At 47.4% G+C, this 23,094-nt stretch overlaps 1 protein-coding gene across 11 annotated transcripts in view; it reads left to right on the top strand.

The window, feature by feature from the left end:
- Positions 1–2,348: 2,348 nt before the first annotated feature.
- Positions 2,349–23,094, top strand: part of epha7 (eph receptor A7) — an 87,449-nt gene continuing 66,703 nt past the window's right edge. For all 11 annotated transcript variants that reach the window (XM_056428325.1, XM_056428320.1, XM_056428324.1 and 8 more), the window contains exons 1-3: positions 2,349–2,506; positions 4,469–4,533; positions 5,351–6,020. In XM_056428325.1, coding sequence (XP_056284300.1) covers positions 2,413–2,506; positions 4,469–4,533; positions 5,351–6,020 — 829 coding nt within the window. In that variant the 5' untranslated portion in view covers positions 2,349–2,412. The remainder of the gene's footprint in view (positions 2,507–4,468; positions 4,534–5,350; positions 6,021–23,094) is intronic.

The following is a 23,094-nucleotide window of genomic DNA, read 5'->3' as shown; positions in this document are numbered from 1 at the left end:
CCATGGGAGTCTTTGAATAAGTGTTGCGACTGTGGCACAAATTCGCAAGCAAGTATTTTGTATTTTCGTAAACGCTCTTTTGTCACATCCTCTGATGTGTAAAAGGCCTCAAGGCTGAAAAAGACTTGGTTTCCAATCGTGTACTCGGCTCCTAAAATCCTCAGCATCACAACAGAGGACATTCGGGACCATGGGACCGACGCAGAAACGTCGCAGACGAGACCCGAGTTGTAATACTTTGACATATACTGGTTTAGTGATGGTGTAACACGGACGGTTTATGATAAAAGTAACAGTAATCCAGATTAATCCAACAATCATGAGTTGAACACCTTCATGCAGGACTCGGCTGTGTATGAAGGGCAAAAAGGATTAGCGGCAATGTGCATAATAAACAGGCCAAACCAACACACAAATACAGAAAAGCAGAGGTAAATAAACCTTGAAGGGGGTCTTTGTCTGCTTCTGTCCATTTTTATGTACACAGTTTATTAATCAATATTTGTAGCCATAATTACAGCTGTTTTGCATGTTGGGAGGTAATGGAGATGAATTAGTGACCTGCACCAGCATGCTGTGTGTGTAGAGCGATAATGAGCTCGGCTTTATGCTTTAATTTTTAAGTGATATTTTAAGTCATCCACGAAAGTTGGAAATGAGCTTTCGACTTATTAAATTGTGTTTGTTGTCGTTGTCGTCGTCGTCATTTATCTTTGATTCCTGTTCAAGACCCCCGGCGGTTCCTCCATCTTCTCGGGGGGGAAAGTCTCAGAAGCAGCAGAGTGATAATGAACCGAGTCTCTCTGGCTTAAGGTGACCTTCCACATTAAAAACACAATTTAGTGTCTCGCCATTTGGCTCTAACGTCAAACACGCCGCCACAAACTAGAATCCTGAGAGGCCAAAATATACCCATATGGGGGGGGGGGGGGGGGGGGGACACGTAGTAGTGGTGAACATCAACAACTGAAATAAATATAAATGAATGAACAGTGAATATGGGTGTATAGAACAGTGTGACGAAGGTGTATGACGAACATTCCTATGCTCACATGTCTCAGAAATTGAAGAATTGGTGCTAAATTCAAACATTTTTTTTAAAAATCCGCCCAGACATCCAATAAGACCATGCTGTGATTTCTTTTCAAAAACGTTTGACTTTTTTTTTTTTTGGTGATTGGATGGCGATGCAGTCTGGAAATTGTCAGAAAGCCCGGTATTGTCCGTACGCCGACAGTCTTGACCTCTATTTCGTGGTTCTAAATTTTCACGATGCTGTAATTATCAAGGTCAAAACAGGTCATTTTTATACGGTGACGCCGAGTTTCAAATAGTGGTCTCACTGTGAAGTGGCTAACATGGAGACTTGCATAATCACACATGAATATGAGTCATTGAATCTGAAAAAAGTCCCCAAGATATATAGCGGTTGCTCTCTAAGACCTCCGGAGGTCTCCGGTCCCCGATGTGCCCTTCCAGTTGGCCTCTGTGGTAGGTTGTCCCCTCCTCCTCCCGACCACTCTAAGAAAGGAAGAAATTAGTCGAAAATATGTAATTAAAATAGTGCAAAACTCAAATAAGCCATGTCAGTGGAAATAAGAAAGTAAAAAATTAATAACTGTTCTGCTTTTTAACTGTTTTGCTTTTTAACTGTTCTGCTTTTTAATTGTGTCCATTTTTAAATATGTTGTACGGCGACCTTGAGTGCCTTGAAAGGCACCTTATAAAATTAATGTATTATTATTATTATTAATAAAAACTAACACAAACAAACAGAAAATGCCTTTTGTGCAACAAAAAATGGAGCGTTTTTGTTGTCTTTAAAACAGGCCAATCAGAAGTCACATGTAGCAGATGGACGTTTAATAAAGGTGAGGGAACAGGTTTAGGAACACTGTGGGGGCTCATTGTGCATCAGAGGAGCGACTCCAACCGACACGGAATCCTCTTGTATTACGCTCATATGGCGTGTGCGCGCGTGCGTGTGCGTCTGTGTTTGTGTGGAGGACAGCCGAAGAAGAGCGTGCCTTTTTTTTCTTTTTTTTTCCCGAAAGAAAACAAAATGTATTTGAACCAAGTTGAGACGTTTCTTCCGCCGTGCGCGTACCACCAGCCTCTGAAAAAAGAAAAAAGGGGGAAAAAGCCCATCTACTTCCGCGCGCCCATTGGCTCCCGGCTTTCCAGACTGCGCGCAGCGATTGGACGAGCGCGCCGCCCGTCTGCTTGACAGACACCGCCGGAGCCACAGTCTCCGCCCAGCGGTGGCAGACGCTATTTGAGTGTGAACCGGCGGATTGTTGTACATAGAGCCGGTTTCAGTGGCGTCAATGGGAAGCACGCGAGGCGGTGGCACAGAGAGTTACGGTCGAGACTAAAAAAGAGAAGAACAAAAAAGAAATCCGCGGCTGCACCATGCTCTCCGGGTCTACCGCGTGTCTGTGGATTACGTTTTGCCTTCATTTGTGCTGTCATGTAGGCAGCGGAGGAGCACAGAACGCCAAGGAAGGTAAGTTCCCAAAGTTTGGGGCTCTCTTCTCAGCCCATCGCGTCGGAGGGTGAACGCGGAGCTCCGGAACCAGCGCAGAGGTGTCCACCATCCCGCTGCGGGCTCCCTCGCTTTCTTGTTCTGTTTCCCCTGGTTTGAAATTACGCACGCGACGCTTTTTTTTACAAATAGCTGGATGTTTATTTTTTATTTTTTACAATTGTGTTTGTAAAGCCAAAAGCGCCGTCAGAGCAGGCCGGCGGTGTGAGGGGGATGACAGCGCCGTCTGCTCCCGGGGCTGCTCGCGGAGCGACCTCTCGGGTTGTTTTTACGCACGGCCACCACGAAACGCCAGAGAACACGGGATTATAGACGCCGGAGCTGTTTAATATATCTATATATGTATTATTAGTTTTACTCCAGCGTTATCGGCACAACTTGTTATAGATTATCAATCCATCAAGAGACAACTAGGCAGGCTAATATCGGCGGATCGATGGTCCCGGCGGGGCTCGCCTCCCCGTGAAGTGCGTGAGCTGTCTTAAATCTGGACGCAGTTTTATTCCGGAGGGTTTATTTCCTGCCCAAAGTGGCGGAGGTTCTTAACTGTCTGTGTGAAGGGGGGGGGGGGGGGTGGGGACACACACGGCGGATTGATGCAGAGCCGTAATCTGCATCGAGACGCTCCAGCTGATCTGACTCAAAGCTATAAAACGCCTAAATAAGAGAGAGAGAGGGGGGGGGGGGGTAAAATATCGACAGATGGCTGGAAAAAAATGGCACTTTTAGTCGATGGAATTAAGTGAAATTATGTCATGCGTAAAAACCGAAAAGCACAAGTGCAGGTAATGGTTGGTGTTGTCACCAGGAGGACTACGGCGTTATAAGCGCGCGCCGCGTGGCTGTTATGAGCTGATATGAATTGTAAATCCTCTGGGTTTCAAATGCGGTTGAGACCTCCATACCCTGTCAAATATAACCGGAGCAGGATTATTTATAAAGATATATATTTTTTTACGGTGATGCGTCCTGGCTGCTGCCCCCTCTCACAGTGGAGCTGCATGCTGATATTAAATAAAACAACTTCATCTTTTGGTTTAAAAAATAAATAAATACCTCACCGTGGTTGCCGCTATGCGCTCCACGGAACGCTTCCGGAATATGAAACGGGCAGATTTGGACACATCTCCGTTTATATTCTTTATTTTATTAAAGCTGAACATGTTGTGGAGATGAAGCGCAGTGGCCGTAGTGTGCGTCGGGATGAAAAGCAGCTCTGACCTCAACGCAACAACTTCCACTCGTAATAATCGAATGTGTAAAAAAACCCAAACGCTTAAATGCGCTTAAATATGACGCGTAATGATTCCCGGCACGTTCTACTGCGCGTCTTTTATTGAAGGCTCTTTATTTAATCTCAATGCGCACTGTCAGTGTCTTCATTTGTCTCTCAGAAAGTTCCCCCGCAGACACGAGGACCTGTCTGCTGCAGTGCATCTCTCTCTCTCTCTCTGTTTGTGTGTATGTGTGTATATGTATGTATGTGTATATATATATATAACAAAATAATATATATATGTGTGTGTATGTGTATATATATATATGTGTGTATATATATATATGTATATATAATGTAATTTGTGTGTATGTGTGTGTATATATATATGTGTGTGTGTATATATATAACAAAATAATATATATATATATGTGTGTATATATATGTGTGTGTATATATATATAATATATATAAAATTATATAAGTGTGTGTGTAAGTATGTATATATATATATTACAAGACATTATATCTATATATATTTATTTATTCATGAATGTTCCAGCTCTAGCTGCTTCTGGTAGGAATTAGGTCAACAGGTGTATATATATATATGCGCTATAGGTATCGACGTGTGGCCCATCAGTCACACGCGGTCCCGGTGTCCCCGGTGAGATTTAACCACCTGCCTCTCGGTTCCCTGTCACTAGTGATTCTGCTGGACTCCAAGGCACAGCAGACAGAACTGGAGTGGATCTCCTATCCTCCCAATGGGGTAAGTCCACAGAACGCCCCTTATCTAGCCATTGTTTCTTCCTCCAGCCTCCTCTGTGGTGTCCCACATCTGTGAAGGGAATACATAACACTATTTAGAGGAGAGCATTGAGGACCAGTGGCCGCTAATCACCCCCCCCCCCCCTAACATAAGATAAAGAATGCTCTCCTGGCCTTTAGAGCGCAAAAGGGCCTCGGGCTACCCACGTCCAACCTGCTAGTCTGATTAACCCTTGTGTTGCCTTCGGGTCATTTTGACCCGAATCAATATTACACCCTCCCCCCGCCTGTTACCTTTATATTTACTAACATATTTTACCCTTTGGGTTCAATTTGACGCCAGCAATTAAAACCTCCAGAACATTATTAGAATTAATATTGTTTTCCAAGTTTAAGTGTGAGGCACTTTATGTTTGTTTGTTGACTACCGAAAGAACACCGACATTAAACATTGAATGGGGTCAAATTAATCCTAAAGCGGGGGGAGGGTGTAATATTGATTCGGGTCAAAATGACCCTAAGGCAACACAAGGGTTAAAAGCAGGCTGTGGGAAACCTTTTACAAAAAATAAATAAAGTCATGTCGAGTAGGAGCAGATCAACTTGAGCAATCGTCAAGAGACGTTTGTGCGACGAGAACAAATGAATCACCGTTCACGCTTGGCAATTTATTGCGTCCAATAAAGTCCGAAAGGACGACATATTTCTTCTGCCTCCGTCACATTGACGACGGAGTTAGCCGCCAATCGCTCGGCGATCTCCTCAAATCTACGCGTTCATTCCACGAATGTCTTCTCGTTTTTGTTGTTGTCTTCCAGTGGGAAGAGATCAGCGGCTTGGACGAGAACTACACGCCCATTCGCACGTACCAGGTGTGCCAGGTCATGGAGCCCAAACAGAACAACTGGCTTCGGACTAACTGGATAGACAAGGGCAATGCCCAGAGAATTTTTGTGGAACTGAAGTTCACCCTGAGGGATTGTAACAGCCTGCCCGGTGTGGTGGGCACCTGCAAGGAGACGTTCAACCTGTATTACCAGGAGACGGACTCGGAGGTGGGCCGGAGCCTGCGGGAGAACCAGTACGTGAAGATCGACACCATCGCCGCCGACGAGAGCTTCACCCAGGGCGACCTGGGCGAGCGGAAGATGAAGCTGAACACGGAGGTGCGCATCATCGGGCCGCTGTCCCGCCGCGGCTTCTACCTGGCGTTCCAGGACGTGGGCGCGTGCATCGCCCTGGTGTCGGTCAAGGTGTACTACAAGAAGTGCTGGTCCATCATCGAGAACCTGGCCACGTTCCCGGACACCGTGACGGGCTCGGAGTTCTCCTCGCTGGTGGAGGTGGAGGGCGCGTGCGTGAACGACGCCGAGGAGGAGACCGACAACTCCCCCAAGATGCACTGCAGCGCCGAAGGGGAGTGGCTCGTGCCCATAGGGAAATGTATATGCAAGGCTGGATTTCACCAGAAAGGGGACGCGTGTGATCGTGAGTACCCTTCGTTTATTCTTTTGCTCATTGTTGTTGTCGTTTCTTCTCGAGAAATAGCTTTTTAGAGATAAGTCAGCGGCGTCCTCGGATGTCACACCACAGAAGGTGCGGCGGCGAACGAGCGAATATTTGAGATTTGGTTATGCAAAGTAGGCGATTTTAAATTCGGCCGTCGCCGGTTGAATAGTTGTGTTGGCGAATGGGACGAAAGCGTCTGACCCGACAGCCGTGAATATGGACGAAATATCGAGGCCAGACGTCGTCGTTGCCAGTGCTAATTTAATAGCCGTGATTGTGTTGACACACTTGGGGATCCAACGAGAACTGGAGTTTACTCCCCCCCCCCCCCCCCTCCAGTGTCTTCCTCACTGGCCCTGTACCAAGACAATCACACAGGTCTAGAGGAAGTCCGGACAGTTTAACCCCCCCCCCCCCGTATTGTTGTTCCACCGCCGGAACCAGACGACCCCGACAGAAAGAGGCAAAACAAATAGCCGGCCGCCGCAATGTGGCGTTTGAGGCCTCAGGGATGTTCACGAAGGAGCCCAACAGGAAGGGCAGAGGCAGCCTCGCTCCGGCCTGCTGGCCGTGGTGCCGGATCGAGCCGCTACAATTAACAATAACGTGTTCTCTGTCACTCGGGGGGGATTATTTCCAGCGGGCACCTGACTTGAAAGATAAAAATCACCAGTGGATTAAAAAAATAAAAAATAAAGGGGGGGGGGGGGTTAGGTCACACAACTCAAGTGGCCTGCCCCCCTATGTCAGCTGAGCTGCTTCTTCTTCTTCCTCTCTCTCTCTCTCTGGGCACCCTCAATCTAAGCAGTTTATGAGGAGCAGCAGCCGGCAATAATAGAACGGAATGCGTCTAAGAACAAATTAGTGTCCCGAGCAGAGAAGCTTCTTTTTTTTTTTTTACGCCACGCCGTCATCCGTTGGGGACCCCGGTGAGGGAGACGTGTTCATGAAATACACGAGGCCGCGGCATTCGGCCCACCTCGAGTCGTCTCTGACGCTCGCGGGTTCGGCTCCTTCTATCGTTCTTGGTGGGGTTTTTTTTTAAAGGGAAGACGCCACAGCGCTGCTTATCTTCCTCTGGGCGGCTGTGTGACCGCTCCGCAAGTAAATTTCCCCCTGATCACGTGCACGGTTGCATTTCCCTGTGAATCGTGTCAAGTGAAACAAATACCGGCCGTGCGCCGGCCCGCCCCCCCCCAGGCTTGTTTAAAGTCTGCGTGCGGATCAGATTCCAGTCTCGACACACCGCACCTTCTTTCTTCTGAGCTTTATCTTTCCACCGAGGCACGAGAGGCCTTTTTTTATCATTAAAGGGTTAGTTAATCTAAATAAAATGAGCATCACGCTGCACCGTCAGCATTTCCTTTCCGGTGGCTGACATAAAAAAAATCCATTCGTTAATCCCCCCTCCACACACACTCACACTCACACACCAGAGCACAATCTCAAAAGCCATTCGAAGTAATGCTGTCGGCCTGAAACCCGTAGAGCTGCGAGTCCAAGTGCCCGCGGCCGCTTAGAAACGCGAACCCGCGACATTTGGACTGACTTGTCTCCTTTTTTTTTTTTTTCTCCCATGAAAAAGATGCCAAAAAATTAAGTGTTGTTTTGAACGGGCCGCAGTACACCACTGTGAACTTGTTTGTACAGATACAGAATGTGATGGAGGTAATCGTATGAAACTCTTTCTATAAAAGGGTTCTTAATGCCAAGTGTCTGATCAAAGGAGAGGGAGTGTGTGGGTGTGTGAGAGAGAGAGAGTGTGTGTGTGTGTGTGTGGGGGGGGGGGTGTTGTTTAGAAGCTGCTGGATGGCTCCTAAGGCCTCCGCTCGACTGTTGGAACACGTCTCGGTGTGGATCCGATCTCCGAGCCCAAATGGAATCCCGTTCAAATGAACTCCCACATTCCAACTTTGGAAAGTTGTGAGGCTTTCCAGATTGCGTTGATAGATTGCGACCTGTCACAACGATGACTCCGTATTGACTTATCGTTCAATATATGAGCCGGAGCGTATCGCCCGGCGCTCCACAGTGTGTTTGGGTTGAATCCGAATGCGAGAGCAGAGTTATTGTTGTTGTTGTTGTCTTATCGCGAATACATTGATATTCTGCACCTTGTGTGAAGGATTATTCTTACCATTGAGGAACTGATCGGCAGGATATTGTCTGTTATGTAATGAATGTGATGTAACGCTGTGCCAAAAAGGGTCCCGCTTAATTTATCCTGCTGGCTGTGCAATGACATTTGATTGGTTTGATTTATTCAGGATATTCCATTTTTTTCACAGTCCAAATTCCGACGTCTGAATATCCTGAAGAATTAAAAGGGTGTTGCTCTTTGACACATCGCATTCCTCCGATATTATATCGCGATCGGAATGTTGGCACAGAGTCGCGTCTCACGAAGACGACAGTATCGCGTCTCGGACGACTTCCGGGACGACCATGCGTCGGCCCGACTCCTGAAGACGGTGGCGCTACGATTTTCAACATGGCCGCCAGGTTGAGCTGTTCAAGTCTTGTCATTTGAGCCCCCTCCCACCCCCCCCCCCTCCTCCTCCTCCCCCTCTCCTCCTTCTGTGGGTGCAAAAGGCCTCCTCTGAAACCGTGTTGTGGTCCACCCATTCATCACCGTCAGCGATGAGGGACCCCTTGTCTCTCAGCCCCCCCCCCCATCACTGTCTCTCTTTAACTCTTTGTGTGGGCAAATCCTTGGCAGTAAATGTACCCCCCCCCCCACCCCCCCTGCCACCCGCCTGCTGCGTTCACTGGTCTCAGTGTAATGGGTGTTTAAAAAAAAAAAAAAAAAAAAAAGGCCAGTTGAAGTGTCCCCGCAGCCTGCCGCGCGCGGGGGGTTCTTCATCCTGCGACGCCGTGTGTGCGGTCGGAAAATAGCGGCCATTCATCCCGCCGGGTCTGGGTCGGCGCCGGCCGATGGCGGGGAAAGGGCCCTTTTGGGGGGGGGGGGGGGGGACATTGGCGCCTGTGTTCGCGCTCAATCCCGGGAATGTACGTTGTCCCTTTTCCTTTTTATTTTGACACATCGCGTCACTGCGGCGCTAAGTAACCAGAGGCCGGGAAATGATTAACGGCTGACCCTCGACCAGGGGGCGACGCGAGAGAGGCCTCTATCTGGTGGAAAGCCCCGATTTAAAAAAAAAACCCCAACCCGGCTCTATCTCTCTGCTATCGGAGCACGCTAACAAGAGAATTAATGAGAGGATACAGCATCCTGTAGATGCCGGCGCCATCCATCTCGACTGTCAGGGCGCTGGACAGAAGTTAGTTGGAGACTGATTGATTGATGATTTGAGCCCCCGAGGGACGGGAGGAAGGGGAGGGGAGGGGGGGGGGGTGACTGAGCTGTCAAGGGTCTGACCATGGCGGCTAACGTGTCCGAAAGGCACCAGGCGGCGAGTCCCACCTCCTGGCCTGTTGGGTGGGACTGGGGGGGGGGGGAGCTGCTGCTGCTGCATTTAGCATTTCAAATGAACGCCAGGAAGCCGAGAGACAGGAGGAGGGCCTCGCGCATCTTGGCGCTCGCCTGATTGATAAGGTGTGAATTTAATACGCCGAATGGCTCTCTTTTTCTTTTTATTCTCACAAGCGCTCCGGAGCTTAATTATGCAAACGGCAGGTGTGCGTCGAATCCGCAAGAGACCCAAATGGACCTAAATCACTCGAGATTGAAATAAATTGGTGACGGATGGGAGCTCCTTCCCGTCACCGCCGGTGTCGACTTCCCCCGCGGATGTTCAGCATTGCTCCACGGCCCAGGGCGCCCGCCTCTCGGCGGGTAGCAGTCCGGCGCACAGATGTGCCGTTCTGGACACACAGATGTTCGGGATGTTCCCACCGACACAGGTGGCGGGATCGTGAAAGGGATCAGGACTTTGTGACATGAGATATTGGAAAGGATTGGTTAGATTGAATCTGTTATGTAATAACATGCCAGAATTCTGAGAAATGTGAGGATGTTTAATGCCATTGTGTGTGTGTATGTGTGTGTGTGTGTGTGTGACAGAAAAAATACATTTTAATCTGTTGAGGCGATTAAAATGTCAGAAAATAATAAGAAAAGAAATAGCAAATAACACCATTGTCTCGTTCTTTTAACATTATTTTCGTTATTGATTACTATGTCGGCCATTGTCTTGCTGAATGAATACATTGATGTTTGGTTTAACACACATTGTGCAGTAGTAATGCCCAATTACACATTCCCATAATCCACGGCAACATCTGTGTAAGTACGACACAAAGTATTCACGTTAAAAAAGGTGGCACAGGGGGGTTTCTTATTTATATTTTGCTATTTTTGGTTGGAAAATATCTCTAAATCCACTTATCAACGACTCGCACTTATCAAAAGTTAGACGTCATAGGATTATTAGGGTTCCAAAAGTAATTTTCCTGATGGATTACATGTCTCTGAATTTGATATTTAGTACAAAGTGTATGATGATTGTGACATTAAAACATGAAATACTGTACAAACAATGTAAATAAGTAAATATACACATGTGATACTATAATGTATTCAGCACCTCAAATCATTTCCACACAGTGAAGTTCATTTTTCTAATTTGTTTATTTGGAAATATCGACAGGTACATATCCCAGTAAACATGTACTTGATATTTCCATTATTTTTCATCTTATTGTTAACATATACTAACAGACAACAAACCCAACCCACCCCACCCACTGGTAAAGACACCCAGAGGAACAAGAAAATAAATAAATACAAATAAGTAGAGTACATTTTGAGACAAAACTCACAATAAGAGTCAAATATGGATTTGAGAGATATTTCAGTAGCGTGACGACATCGGTACCGTTAATTCTTCTTGTGACGGCCCAATCGGTCCGTCAGATTGGCCGTCGTCTGTGATCACGAGCAGCCACCTTCTGTCCTGAAAGTTCCTCCAGGAAAGAAGGTCTCTGCGCTGTGTGGTCGGGACAAAGACTTTGTGATTTCAAAGCTAGTTTCTGTGGCGAGGACAACAATGGTTGTTCAAATTGGAAAGAAGAAGAAGAAAAAAAGGCCAATGAAAAGGTTGTTTCCATTTGAGCTGAAGTTGCTTTACCGAGAGCAGAATGCGGAGCAGAAGACGCTGCGGTGCTCCACTCGGATGCGTCCTCATGAGGAGGAACCGCAGTTACCTCCCGAGGATGAAGAGGCTGCAGAATGCTTGAAGTCTGGATTTCTTAAAGCCAGATCTCGTCAACAAAAAAAAAATATGTTTCCTTTAATTCCAACATCCGGTTCCCACTTTATTTATTTCTTCATTTATTTGTGTCGAGGAAGTAAAAGCAAGAAGAGGTGGTCCCCCCCCCCCCCCCCCCCCCCCAGTCGCCTGAGCCGGTGCCAGCGGGGCTGTTTGTGGGCTTTCCCGCCTCCCTGTCAACATGTCAAATTAAATACAAATGGCTCATTTTAAAAAAAACTCTCACCGGGAGGCTCGTTCACAAAGTCGTCTGGCTGGGTAAATATTTGTCTCAAAGTTACATTCATATATGAACCGCGTCGTATGCTGGAACAATGGCAGGAAAGCAGAAAGGGCGGCCGTGACTAATTATTTGCTCAGACTGGTTTCCACTCTGAAATATTATGAAATACTATGAGGGACATCAAAAACAAGTCTCCACGGGCATAGTAACCTGTTTTTACTCTTTAACACCCCATCCAGTGTCCAGTTTACCATCAATATTGACCGGATATATTCACTTTTTCTCATCACTGGACCCGTCGCAATAACTCACACTATATTGTCCCAACATTTTTTTTGCAATCTTAATTGTAAAGTTATATATTACAATAACAACACACTTATCCTCACTGGCCTACTCATTTTATAGTTGCTATGTCGCCATGCATCCCATATAATGTTACTTCTAATTAGAAAGAACAACAGTTGGCATATATATATATATATGCCAACTGTTCAAAGTAAAAGTAATATATATATATATATATATTGTGTGTATATATACTATATATATACACAATATATGTATGTATGTATATATATATATGTGTGTATATATATATATATAGGCATGTCAGTGATGGTTTACGTGACCTACTAAGTAGGGGCATGATCTCGTCAAATAAAAATGTTTTACGCAATTTTAAATAGTTTGGTATCGTGTCTCGACATGTTGCAAACATCTGAGATGTAAATATGACTCTCTATGCCTTAGTCATCCAACAAGTCATGTGCAGATAATAATCACTGGGTCAGCTTTACACAGCGAGGGTAAAAGTCTAAATGTAATGATTTTGTAGCAAGCTCTAACACGAGGACGAGCGCATTTCCACTGAGGTTCCTCAGCAGCAGTTATTGACGTTTTCCCTCCATGCAAATCTGCGATCTGAATAACTCTCGGTGGAGCAACGGCTTGTCGGTCGGGCTCGACGTCCTTATTTCTCTAAAAGGAAAGGTCTGCGTTTTCTAGGGCACAAATTGCGCCATCTGCTATTTCAAGTCGGCATGCAAAGAAAGAAAAAAAAAACCCAGTGATGACTCATCAGTATCCAGGTCTTGGAATCTGACCCGCCGGCCCAAATGCGAGGCCCCCGTGAATGGACAGAATCCCAGTAAACGGTCCTCGTTCTCACGCAAACAAAAGGCGCCGTGGTCAGCGAAACCGGTGAGAGACTTTGGGAGACCCCGGAGACTCTCGGTCCGATCGAGTTATTCCCCAAGGTGACACGGGGGTCCCGCGTGTGTCCGTGCGTGAGCCGGGTGGACGTTAACTTCATTCACACATGGCCGCGGACCAGCGCCACAATGGAGGCCCGCCCGTTGTGTTTAGTAACACGAGCGGCTCGGCTGACAGGCCACTGTCAAGACGGAAGATGGATGATCGCAGCAGTTGACCCCTGATCGCCAGAAGAGTCACCCCCCCGCTACCCTCTCCCTGCATGACAAAAGAGCCCCCCCCCCCTCATCTCCTCTTGCACTAACAGGTTCAGACGTCTCCATCGATCCGCGCCGTGCAATTCTAAGCGTTTGCCCTTTTTGGGTTTCTTCTTCTTCTTCTTCTTCTTTTTTTATTATTATTCAGATGTCTGGTTTTTTTTAAATCGTCCGCTCGCCGACGCTTCGAGAGAGACGCGATCGGACGGCCGAACTCTGTGTCGGAAGACAATGTCTTCGGTGTTCTGTGTTGCGAGGGTGAAAGTGATATGTGACCGGGGTCTGCCCCCCCCCCCCCACACACACACACACACCACCCCCACCCCCCACCACACACACACACACTCACTCTCACACCTGGACTCGTTGGTGGAGCAGCTCTGGGAGGCTTCAGAACCCCTGATTTTGGACTTCAATCTTCCTCTAAGAGGACAATCGATGTTATTGCGTAACTTCACACTCCCCCCACCCCGCCCACACACACACACACACACACACACACAGACACAGACACCTAAATCAAGCAGGGCTTACAAAGTGCTGCGGGGATGTTGTGTGCACTCGAATGACTCTGCAAAACAAGAGGGATCTAATTTTAGCGGAGCCACAGCGGGGTAATAAACAACTTTAGGGCTCATATAATTATTTTCTAATTACGTAATACCCGGCCTGTGATTTTCTAGAACGTTTGATTAATTGTTTGGTCGACAAAAAAAAGGTCAGAATAAAGCAAAAAAGTTCCCAAAGCCGAATGAAAATGACTCATTTTCTGTCAAACTTGAATATCTGCTTACCGTGGTACTGTTCGGGGGATATATCTCTATATCTATAAATAGCAGTACAGATTCAGCAAAAGCACACATTTTTGTGTATCAGGGGAGGACTGTCACAGCTCTGGGATCCGTGCTGGTGGATTGGGGTGGGTCGTGGTGGGGGGGGGGGGCGGGGGGGGTCAGTGTGGGTTGTCATTGGCACAATTCAGAGATAATGCTCAGTTGCTGACTGGGGACATTTTGCTCGGGCCGCAGGGGGCTTTGGGTCGGTCAGACCTTTGGACCCTCTGCTTTCATCCCCTGAATGCAGAGTCATCCATGTCCTTTAGCACGGCTCCCTTTCTTTCTTTCCCTCTTTTTTTCCTTTTTTCCAGAGCTAACCACCTTATCCCGTCAAAAGTAGCCGTAAGACTTAAATCCCCCTCCTCCCCTCCCTTTTCCTACTTCCATGCGAGTTAAATGAACTAAACAAAAGGCGACATTTTCCACGTCGCTGAGGATCCAAAGCTCCCTCTGCGTGATGGTTCAGAAGAGGCCGAGTCCTCTTCGGGAGGACCGTGGCGTCCAGAACCACGCAGTGAATCAGCAGGAGGGGCCGAACGAGAGCAAGCAGGTGTTGGAGCCGCTCGGTGTCAGCCGTCAGCCGAAGCCGGAACGCAGCAGAAGCAGCTGTGTGGAGCGAGCTCGTGTTTCCTCCACCTTCTTTTCATGTTTCCCTCTAAACTCTCGGAGATATCTTTGCTTGATGGTCGAAGATTGACGGTATTCCCGAGGGGGGGGGCGGGGACACACTCGAAAAGGCCAACGGCAACTTTAGCCTGTGTCTCTCGATACTGTATGACTTCACCCCTGGTGGTCAAAAGGAATATTACATGTAAGCTTCTTAAAGTGTATATATTGCCGTGTTGATGTGTCGGGGACTATTTTCTGCTGCGGACTGATACGCATGTGTTGCTCTGGGGAATGAGCCGTGTGAGGGAGTGCCTCAAAATAATATAATAAACATGCTTCGATACATTTTCCATGGTATCAAGGGTATATATATATATATATATACACTACCGTCCAAAAGTTTGGGGTCATCCAGACAATTTCGTGTCTTCCATGAAAACTCACTTTTATTTATCAAATGAATTGAAAATTTGATAGAAAATATAGTCAAGACATTGACAAGGTTAGAAATAATGATTAATATTTGAAATATTAATTTTGTTCTTCAAGCTCAAAGGAAGGCCAGTTGTATTGCTTATATCACCAGCATAACTGTTTTCAGCTGTGCTAACATAATTGCACGCGTTTTCGAATCAGACATTAGTCTTCTAAGGTGATTAGCAAACACAATGTACCATTAGAACACTGGAGTGATCGTTGATGGAAATGGGCCTCTATACACCTATGGAGATATTTCATTGGAAACCAGACGTTTCCACCTAGAATAGTCATTTACCACATTAACAATGTATAGAGTGTGTTTTTGATTAATGTTATCTTTATTGAAAAAACAGTGCTTTTCTTTGAAAAATAAAGACATTTCTAAGTGACCCCAAACTTTTGAACGGTAGTGTATATAAAGATCCTTAAAGAGAGGTCAGAAGCCCAAGTGAGGATAATGACTGCCATCAATAGAGGCATCTCTTTCCAAGTGATCAAGCGTTGCCATTCATTTCAGGTTAAACTCTTGCTGTCGGCGGCTGCAGCAGGCGCATTAGCTGGCTCTTTTATTTTTTTGCATAACTTCATCAAGTGATCTGGCTTTGTGCTTTTCGCTTGCAAACAAGCGAGCAGGCGCTTCCTTCAGGGCTCCGCGCTCAGACCCCGCATGGCCTCCAAACACAGGCGAAGGGAACGCTAATCTCCTTTCTTTTGTTTCCTGTGGAAAGCTACTTATCTCCCGCTAAGCACAGGTACCTCGGATGAATGGGCCGCTTGTCTGTGTGTGTGTGGAGTGGAGCGGCGGCCCGACGGAGTCATTCCAAGTATGCGTGAGGGGGGGGGGGGGGGGGGCGGATCCGGCACACTGACATCAGATCACCGTTTGAACCGGAGTATTTTTTTCCTTCTTTTTCCGCCCCGTCCGAAGGCCTTCCTTTCGTCGCGTGTTTGGAATGAACTTTTAGGGAAGAAGTCTCGGTTCTTTCGCTTTTTTTTGTTTGAGAATATCTGTCTGCAAAAAAACACACACACATAAAAACACTTCTGCTCAAGGTCTCTTTCTTTTATTCAATAAAAAAAGAACCAAAACACAACAAGAGAGATGTTGAGCACTACAATGGGCTCGAACGAAACAGAGTTAAAAAGTAGAAGTAAAAAAAAATCATATGACAAATAATAATCATCAATTTGATTCATAAAACATTTTTTACGGTACGCAAAGACACTTTACATGTTACATTCATCCACCGTAGACACAGCTACGAGGAGCAATTCAGGGATTAAGTGTCTTGCTCAAGGACACGTCGACTAGGGCGGGGATTGAACTCGCCAAATAAGAACAAAACTAAAAAAATGATTTATTCTTAAGCGTGCTCTTATAATACTCTGAACTACTTCAGACGGTGCAAATCTGCAAACAAAAATGTCAGCGGGCTCAATAAATAACGCACGTCTTCCTTCCAGGTGCACTTGATTTCTCCACAACCTTTGCAGCTCCAAACGTCCACTCGTCAGCCGCGGCAGCAGATGAATTGAGCCGACTTTTGGCTTTTCAAGTCGGAGAAATACGCTCGGCTAGGAGGCACTGGGCTTTTATTATTTCCCTTTTCTTTCATTTTTTTCTGTCTTTCTTTCTTTCTTTTCCCAGCTCCGCCCGCCTGTGTTTCCCTGACATTACTCACAAGATGTACGGCCTCTTGCGTTGTAGGGGTAAACAACCGCATGCTTCAGTCCATAAAAAGAGACGCGGCCGTAAGTTCAGCCTGCATAAAATGCTATTAAACAGATCCTGATGAATGTCTACACCCGGGCCCACCATTTATAGGAGGAAAACAACATAAGTCACACACACACACATACGCACACACGCACGGGCCCAGGGCTGCATTAATGCATCAGGAATGAGCTCGTTGTCGAGCCCTTGACATCCCTCTCACGACGCTAATTGAATGCCCTGGAAGTTCAAAAAAAATAAACAAGAAAAACATGAAGCTGGAGTAGGTTTTTTGTGTTAAACAGCATTTTTATGCTTGTCTGAACATTCAGCGGACACGGGGCATTTTTTGAAAATAACTGACAGAGAACGCTCATGACACCATTAACATGACGCCGTTTATTTTCCCACGTGTTGCGAAACCCCTCCAAAGCCCGCCGTCGACGTTCTGGTTTAGAACCACAGACTTGTCATGCAGGAAGTTGAATTAGTCCCCGTGACGCCCCCCCCCCCCCCCATCTTTTTTGTAACCAATGGATGGACGTGACCATATTAGGCGAGGGACACAGAGACGGTGGCGGGTAGAGAGCTGTCAATCACAGTAAAGCCCGCCCCCCAGCATACTATGCTTCACGGTCCATTTGACTCTAAATGGGAGCGCCGGAAAATAAATACACATCCGCATTGTCTTCACTCTCAAGGATCAAAAGCATGAGCTCCCCCATGAAGCCAGAGATGTGTCCCGATACCAGAACGCCCGGCCCGAAAAATGACGGAAAACCTTTTTTTTTGTCCGACGTGGAAACGTTTCAGATGATGCACAGACTCGTTCAGAGGTAGTCGGAAAAAAAGGCCGACTCGGCACGGGGCGTCTGAACCACACAGACGAAAGGGAGAAAGACACCGGGGGGGAAACGTGCTCCGACAAACCGCGGGCGCCGGCCTCCCCATCGGACCGGCCGCGTGTTGAGAGTCGATATTTATAAAAGACGTTCCCCTAAGCGAGCGCCTATGAGCGCTTGTTATTAATATATATATATATTTTAAATAAGAAAAATAAACTGTTTTCCTTTATCATGCTTGAACCCGCTCCACCTGGCATTCATCAGCCGTGTGTGTGTGTGTGTGTGTGTGGGGGGGGGGGGGGGGCCTGTCAGTCGCTCTCCTCCCTCTGCCTCTTTTATCACTCTAATGGGGTGCTATCTCCAGGCCGCTCTCCCTGGGTCTAAACCCCCCCCCCCTCACACACACCCTCCTTTAACACATCCATCCCGACACACGGGCGGATTTAACACATAATCAGGCCGGACGGGAGGGCAGCCGGAGAAGGTGTGTGTGGGGGGGGGGGGGGGGGGGGGCCTGACAGGACTCATCACTGCTCGCACTCCATATCCCAGCTGCCCTGCTCGGACCGGCTAGAATTCTGTAGGCTTTGGTCGTATCAAGGGTCGTGACCTTCACTGGATTTGTGTAAGTTGTAAGCAAGCGAAGAAAAAATTATCGCATACACAACCGATATGGATCACGTGCGCCCACGCAGGACACACGCGTCACGAGTCGAGGTCGCGCTCGAGGTTCCAGACTCTTGGATCGTAAGCGTTGTTTCTCAGCAATTTGACTTCACTGACACCGCCCACCCCCCGGGCGATGACACGGTTAAAGGAGAAAAGATACACGGGAAAACAAATCGTGGCACATTTGGGGATCCGGCCTGTCAGCCGAGGTCTAGATTAACTGGAAAAGGATCCAGCGCCTCCCAGACGAGGGGAATAATTATTTTCTATTTTGGCCAGGGAAGGGATATGTCAGGCTGTCGCAATAAGCAGTAAGTCACCCTCCTCCTCCTCCTCCTCCTCCTCCTCCTCCCTCTCTGTCCCTCACCCCGGAGTGTCATGACACTGCCAAAGCGCGTGAGAAACTGGATGCAATTCAAGAATGTTAAGAAGCTCAGCTCCGAGAGGGGGAGAGAAATAAACCCAGATCTTTAGAAAAATACAGATGTGTGTGTGTCTGCATAAGATAAGGAGACTTTGTTTTATTCCCTGGGTTAGTGTGTGTCTGTCTGTGTGTGTCTGTCTGTGTGTGTCTGTCTGAGTGTGTGTCTGTGTGTGCACGTCATGATTGAGATGCCAAAGTCACAGGAGCGTTTGATTATGTCTGTCCCGCTACTCCCTAGGACCTCTCCTCAACCCCGACTCCCCTTCCTCCCTCGGTATAAAATTGCTGACTGGAGCTTGTCCCCCCCCCCCACACACACACCCCTCCACCCCTCTGAATCAGAGTGTTTGACCACTGGAAGGTAAATTACAGATGCTGGGCTGTGCAGCCTCCTTTTCTTTCCTCTTCCCCTGCAAAAAACCACAAGCCGCTTCTCAGAGGACGGAATCCGTCTCTCGGCGTCGTAAATAAGCCGACTGTTGTGTCTGCCGCCGAGCTTCTTCTCTTTTTTTCTTCTCTTAAAGGGCCAGTGTCAACGAGGGCAAACCATTAGTCTGCCTTTATCTGTGCCAGAAGAGGACCAGGCGTAGGTAACTTAGGCCCCCTTCCTCTTCTCCTTCCAAGGAGTCACTCCTCATACACTTTCATCCCCGCCGATGTAATTACACGTCAGTAGTTCCAGCGCACGGTGTTTTAAAGCGCGTCGTGTTTTAGTCGCATAAGCCGACCTGACGCATGAGCCGACGACATATCCCCCCCCCCCCCGCCTCTCTCTCTCTCCCTCAGAGGGGAAGTGTCGCCAAGAGGGCGGTCGACAAAACAACCTCTCGCTCGCTAACATCCTCCCTTTCTCGGGCCGAGGGTGTTCTCCCTCGCCGTCTGGTGCCAGCAGCGGGGGAGTCGCCAGCACAGAGTCAGTGTTTAGCCGCTGGGACTGGCGAGCCGGGCCAAGCCGGGCCGAGCCGGCTGTGTTTGTACTGGTCCCTCAACGCTGTGCCAGCAGTGGGGAGATCTGCAGAAGCACTGAGTTGCCCTCTTGTCAGACAGGCGTTCGATTCTTTTTGTTGTTGTTGCCCTTATTTGACGCCGTGTTGCCTCTGTAAATATTTCATGGTGCCAAAAACCCAGTCTTGATAAAACACTGTGGATTTTTCTGTGCGCCGGGAACCATTAAGAGGGAAGCGTTGGATGACAAAAATAACTGTGTTTTATGGCTGTTTTTTTTGGTAGTGTGTGTGTGTGGGGGGGCGTCATTTCTATTTGTCAAATGACTGATCGGTGAGCATGGCGCCAGTTAAAAATGAGAAAAAAAGAAAGCCCGATGTGTGCCGATACCGGCCGTTCGAAGCGCGCCGGTTTCCTGTCGGTTCCCGTCCCCGTATGCCGCCGACAGCCACCGGCACGCCGCTTCCCACAAATGCATTTTTTATACGGAGGTGGTAATTGGCCTCCTGTGAGAAACTGTTGAAAATGGCATTCGTGTTCAGCATTCCACATTCGTGCCCGCCTGCCCCGCGAGTGCACATCCAGCTGCAGGGCGCGGAGCTCGATGCGGTTTAAAAAGCATCTCTCGGTGTGAGAGGAGTTTCTGTACGCGGTCGGTGAACCCGATTAAAATTTAACGAGGTCAATCTAAGTGTTTTGACAAGCTCGGATTTTGATTAGAAGCGCAGAGGAACTTGTTCCAGAGGTCTTTTTTGGGGCTCAATCACGTCCGATTGTCAGTGGTAAAGACCGAGCACTCTCATTGGACGGTGAGGAGTTGCCCCGAGCGATTACATCGCAGCACGCCTTTTGTCTGCAGTGTTCAGCCTCAAGACTGGACCCATTAGTCACTCATGTAGCGAATAGCAAAAGACATGGGAAAATACTTTGTTACCCTTTCAAAAAATAAATAATAAAATACCAGACTGACGCCGTGGAGTTTGTTTCCCGGGAACTGGATTGAGACGTTTCCCCGACACATTCTCTCGGGAGGTTTTGCTTTGGAAGTTGAATGTCAAAAACAGTTTTTTGTTGCATGTTCAACCACGTTTGATGGAAGGAGGGAGGCCTGGAAAAATAAGAGAAAGGAACAACATACTTCAACCAAAACCTTTAGCTTTTAAAAGATTTACATTTTTGATGTTTACATCTGGAGAACACATGCCGTTATTGATCAGTGCACGGCACCTTGAGTCTGAGTATTGGAATCGGTACGAATGGAGAGATAAAGCCACAAAGCTGCGTGGTAACCCAGAATGATCCAGTGAAGTTATACTTGAAACGCCCCCCCCCTCCCCTCCCCCTCCTCTCCTCCGCTTGTCTTAATCCCGGTTTTGGAACGCCGAAGTGGCCGGCGGTCACATCAGGAGGTAACCCGTCGGCCACGAGCTCTCAAGAAGAAAAACAAACAAACACGGCAAACAGACGAGCGGGCTTATCATGTGTTTAAACAGCCCCCGGCGTGTCCTTCTCCAAGCTGCGGGGAGAAAGCCCTCCGGTGTCTTTGCCACCATCAGGCGTGAGGGTGGGAGGGGTGTTTACATCGGGCGTCAGCTACGACGCGGCGGCGCCTTCCCTCGGCCCGTCTCGTCAGACGTGAAACAGGCTGCGAATAAAGCAGCCCGATGTGACGAGTAAGCGCCCTGGCGTGCACGTTTTGCCCGGTCAGCATTCGCCCGCCTGCTCGCTCGCAGGCTCTGTTTTCAATTACCGGCTTCGGAAAAAGGTAAAGAAAGAACGGAACACCTTTTTTTATTAAAGGGGAAAAGAAGAGGCGACAAAAAAAAAGAAGGTGTTGTTCCACCAGGCTAAATGGAGAATAACGGGGGGGGGGGGGGGGCGTTCTGGAAGTGGCACGACAGGTATAATTCAAATCCCTTTTAGCCCTCTTATTCCGGAACCTGTCACAGGCCAATATATTCCCCTCGGGGGGGAAAAAGAAAGGAAAAGAGACGGAAATAAAGAAATAGCAGAACATAGATCTGTAATGGGGGGAGGAGGGAACCTGGGTCACGACAACCTTTACTCATTTCCCCCTGTGGCTCATGAAAAATGCATTTTGGGTATAATTTGATAGTTTGTATGCAGAGCTGTTCACATAAGTATAGATTTCTTGCAGATTGTGGAAGGAATCATGCGGCCTGGATTGCATGTTTTCTTCTTTTTTTTCGGGGCAGGCCGAGCAGGATTAGTTCGACTCCGAGGCTGAAATAGCCCGACCCGGAATAGACATTTTACTCCTCACAAATGCGTGCGAGTTGCATTTGTGAGAAGTAAAATGGTGGGCGGGTGAACCATTTTGGGTGCCAGTGTGTAATTGGGACCAGCCCGAATGTTACGTTCCCTGCATCGCCAGTTAAGATTAAGTTAAGGCTGACGCATTTTCATCCCAGATTACGTTTTTTTTCACAAGCCTGGATGTTATACAAACACACGACTTTCACCCAGGAGGCCGAGATCAACGTTCACTCCTTTTAGTTTACGTCCGCGACTTAAAACGACGTAACCAAAGAAACGTATTTGAAGCAGATCCCGTGATGCTCTACGAAACATAGTTTTATATTTTAAAAAGTATATATATTTGTTATATTTTTTTGGTTTTGTGTCAATTTCCAACACGTGTTTAAAAACTGCAACCGTAATCCAGAAGATGAGCGTAATTGCAGTATGGCTGCACCGGGAGTGTAATTTTGTCGGAGACGGGGTTAGCCGTGAAGACGAGTCCTCCCTGATTGGCTACGTCTGTCGGTCGGCTGTGTTTACCGTCTCGGGCCAAAAAAAAGGATAAAAAACGATCCGCGAGCTGGACGTGTAAAAAGCTCATCTCCTCCGAATGTTTCCTCTCAGAAACGGGGACTTGTCATAAACATGTCGGACCCCTCCGCCGACCCCGGGATTCACCCGCCTCGTAATTCACCTCCCAGGAATGCTTCAGCGGGAGATTTGCGATGGTTCCTCTTCTTCTTCTTCTTCCACTTCTTCTACTTCTTCTTCCACTTCTTCTTCTTCTTCCTCCTTCTTCTTCTACTTCTTATTCCACGTATTCGTCTTCTTCCACTTCTTCTTCTTCCTCTTCTTTTTCTTCTTCTTTCACTTCTTCTTCTTTTTCTTCTTCGTCTTCCACTTCTTCTTCTTTTTCTTCTTCGTCTTCCACTTCTTCTTCTTCCTCTTCTTCCACTTCTTCTTCTTCTTCCTCTTCTTCCTATTCCTCTTCTTCTTATTCTTCTTCCACTTATTCTTTTTCTTCTTCTTCCACTTCTTCTTCGTCCTCCACTTCTTCCTCTTCTTCTTCGTCTTCTTTTTCTTCTTCCTCTTCTTCCACTTCTTCCTCTTCTTCTTCCACTTCTTCTTCTTCCTCGTCTTCCACTTCTTCTTCCTCTTCTTCTTCCACTTCTTCTTCTTCTACTTCTTCCTCTTCTTCCTATTCCTCTTCTTCTTTTTCTTCTTCCACTTCTTCTTCTTTTTCTTCTTCGTCTTCCACTTCTTCTTCTTCTACTTCTTCCTCTTCTTCCTATTCCTCTTCTTGTTCTTTTTCTTCCTCCACTTCTTCCTCTTCTTCCACTTCT

The sequence above is a fragment of the Pseudoliparis swirei genome, chromosome 12, assembly GCF_029220125.1.
Source record: "Pseudoliparis swirei isolate HS2019 ecotype Mariana Trench chromosome 12, NWPU_hadal_v1, whole genome shotgun sequence".
Taxonomy (NCBI): Eukaryota; Metazoa; Chordata; class Actinopteri; order Perciformes; family Liparidae; genus Pseudoliparis; species Pseudoliparis swirei.
The sequence above is the reverse complement of the archived record's forward strand: the minus strand, read 5'-3'. Positions and strand labels throughout refer to the sequence as shown.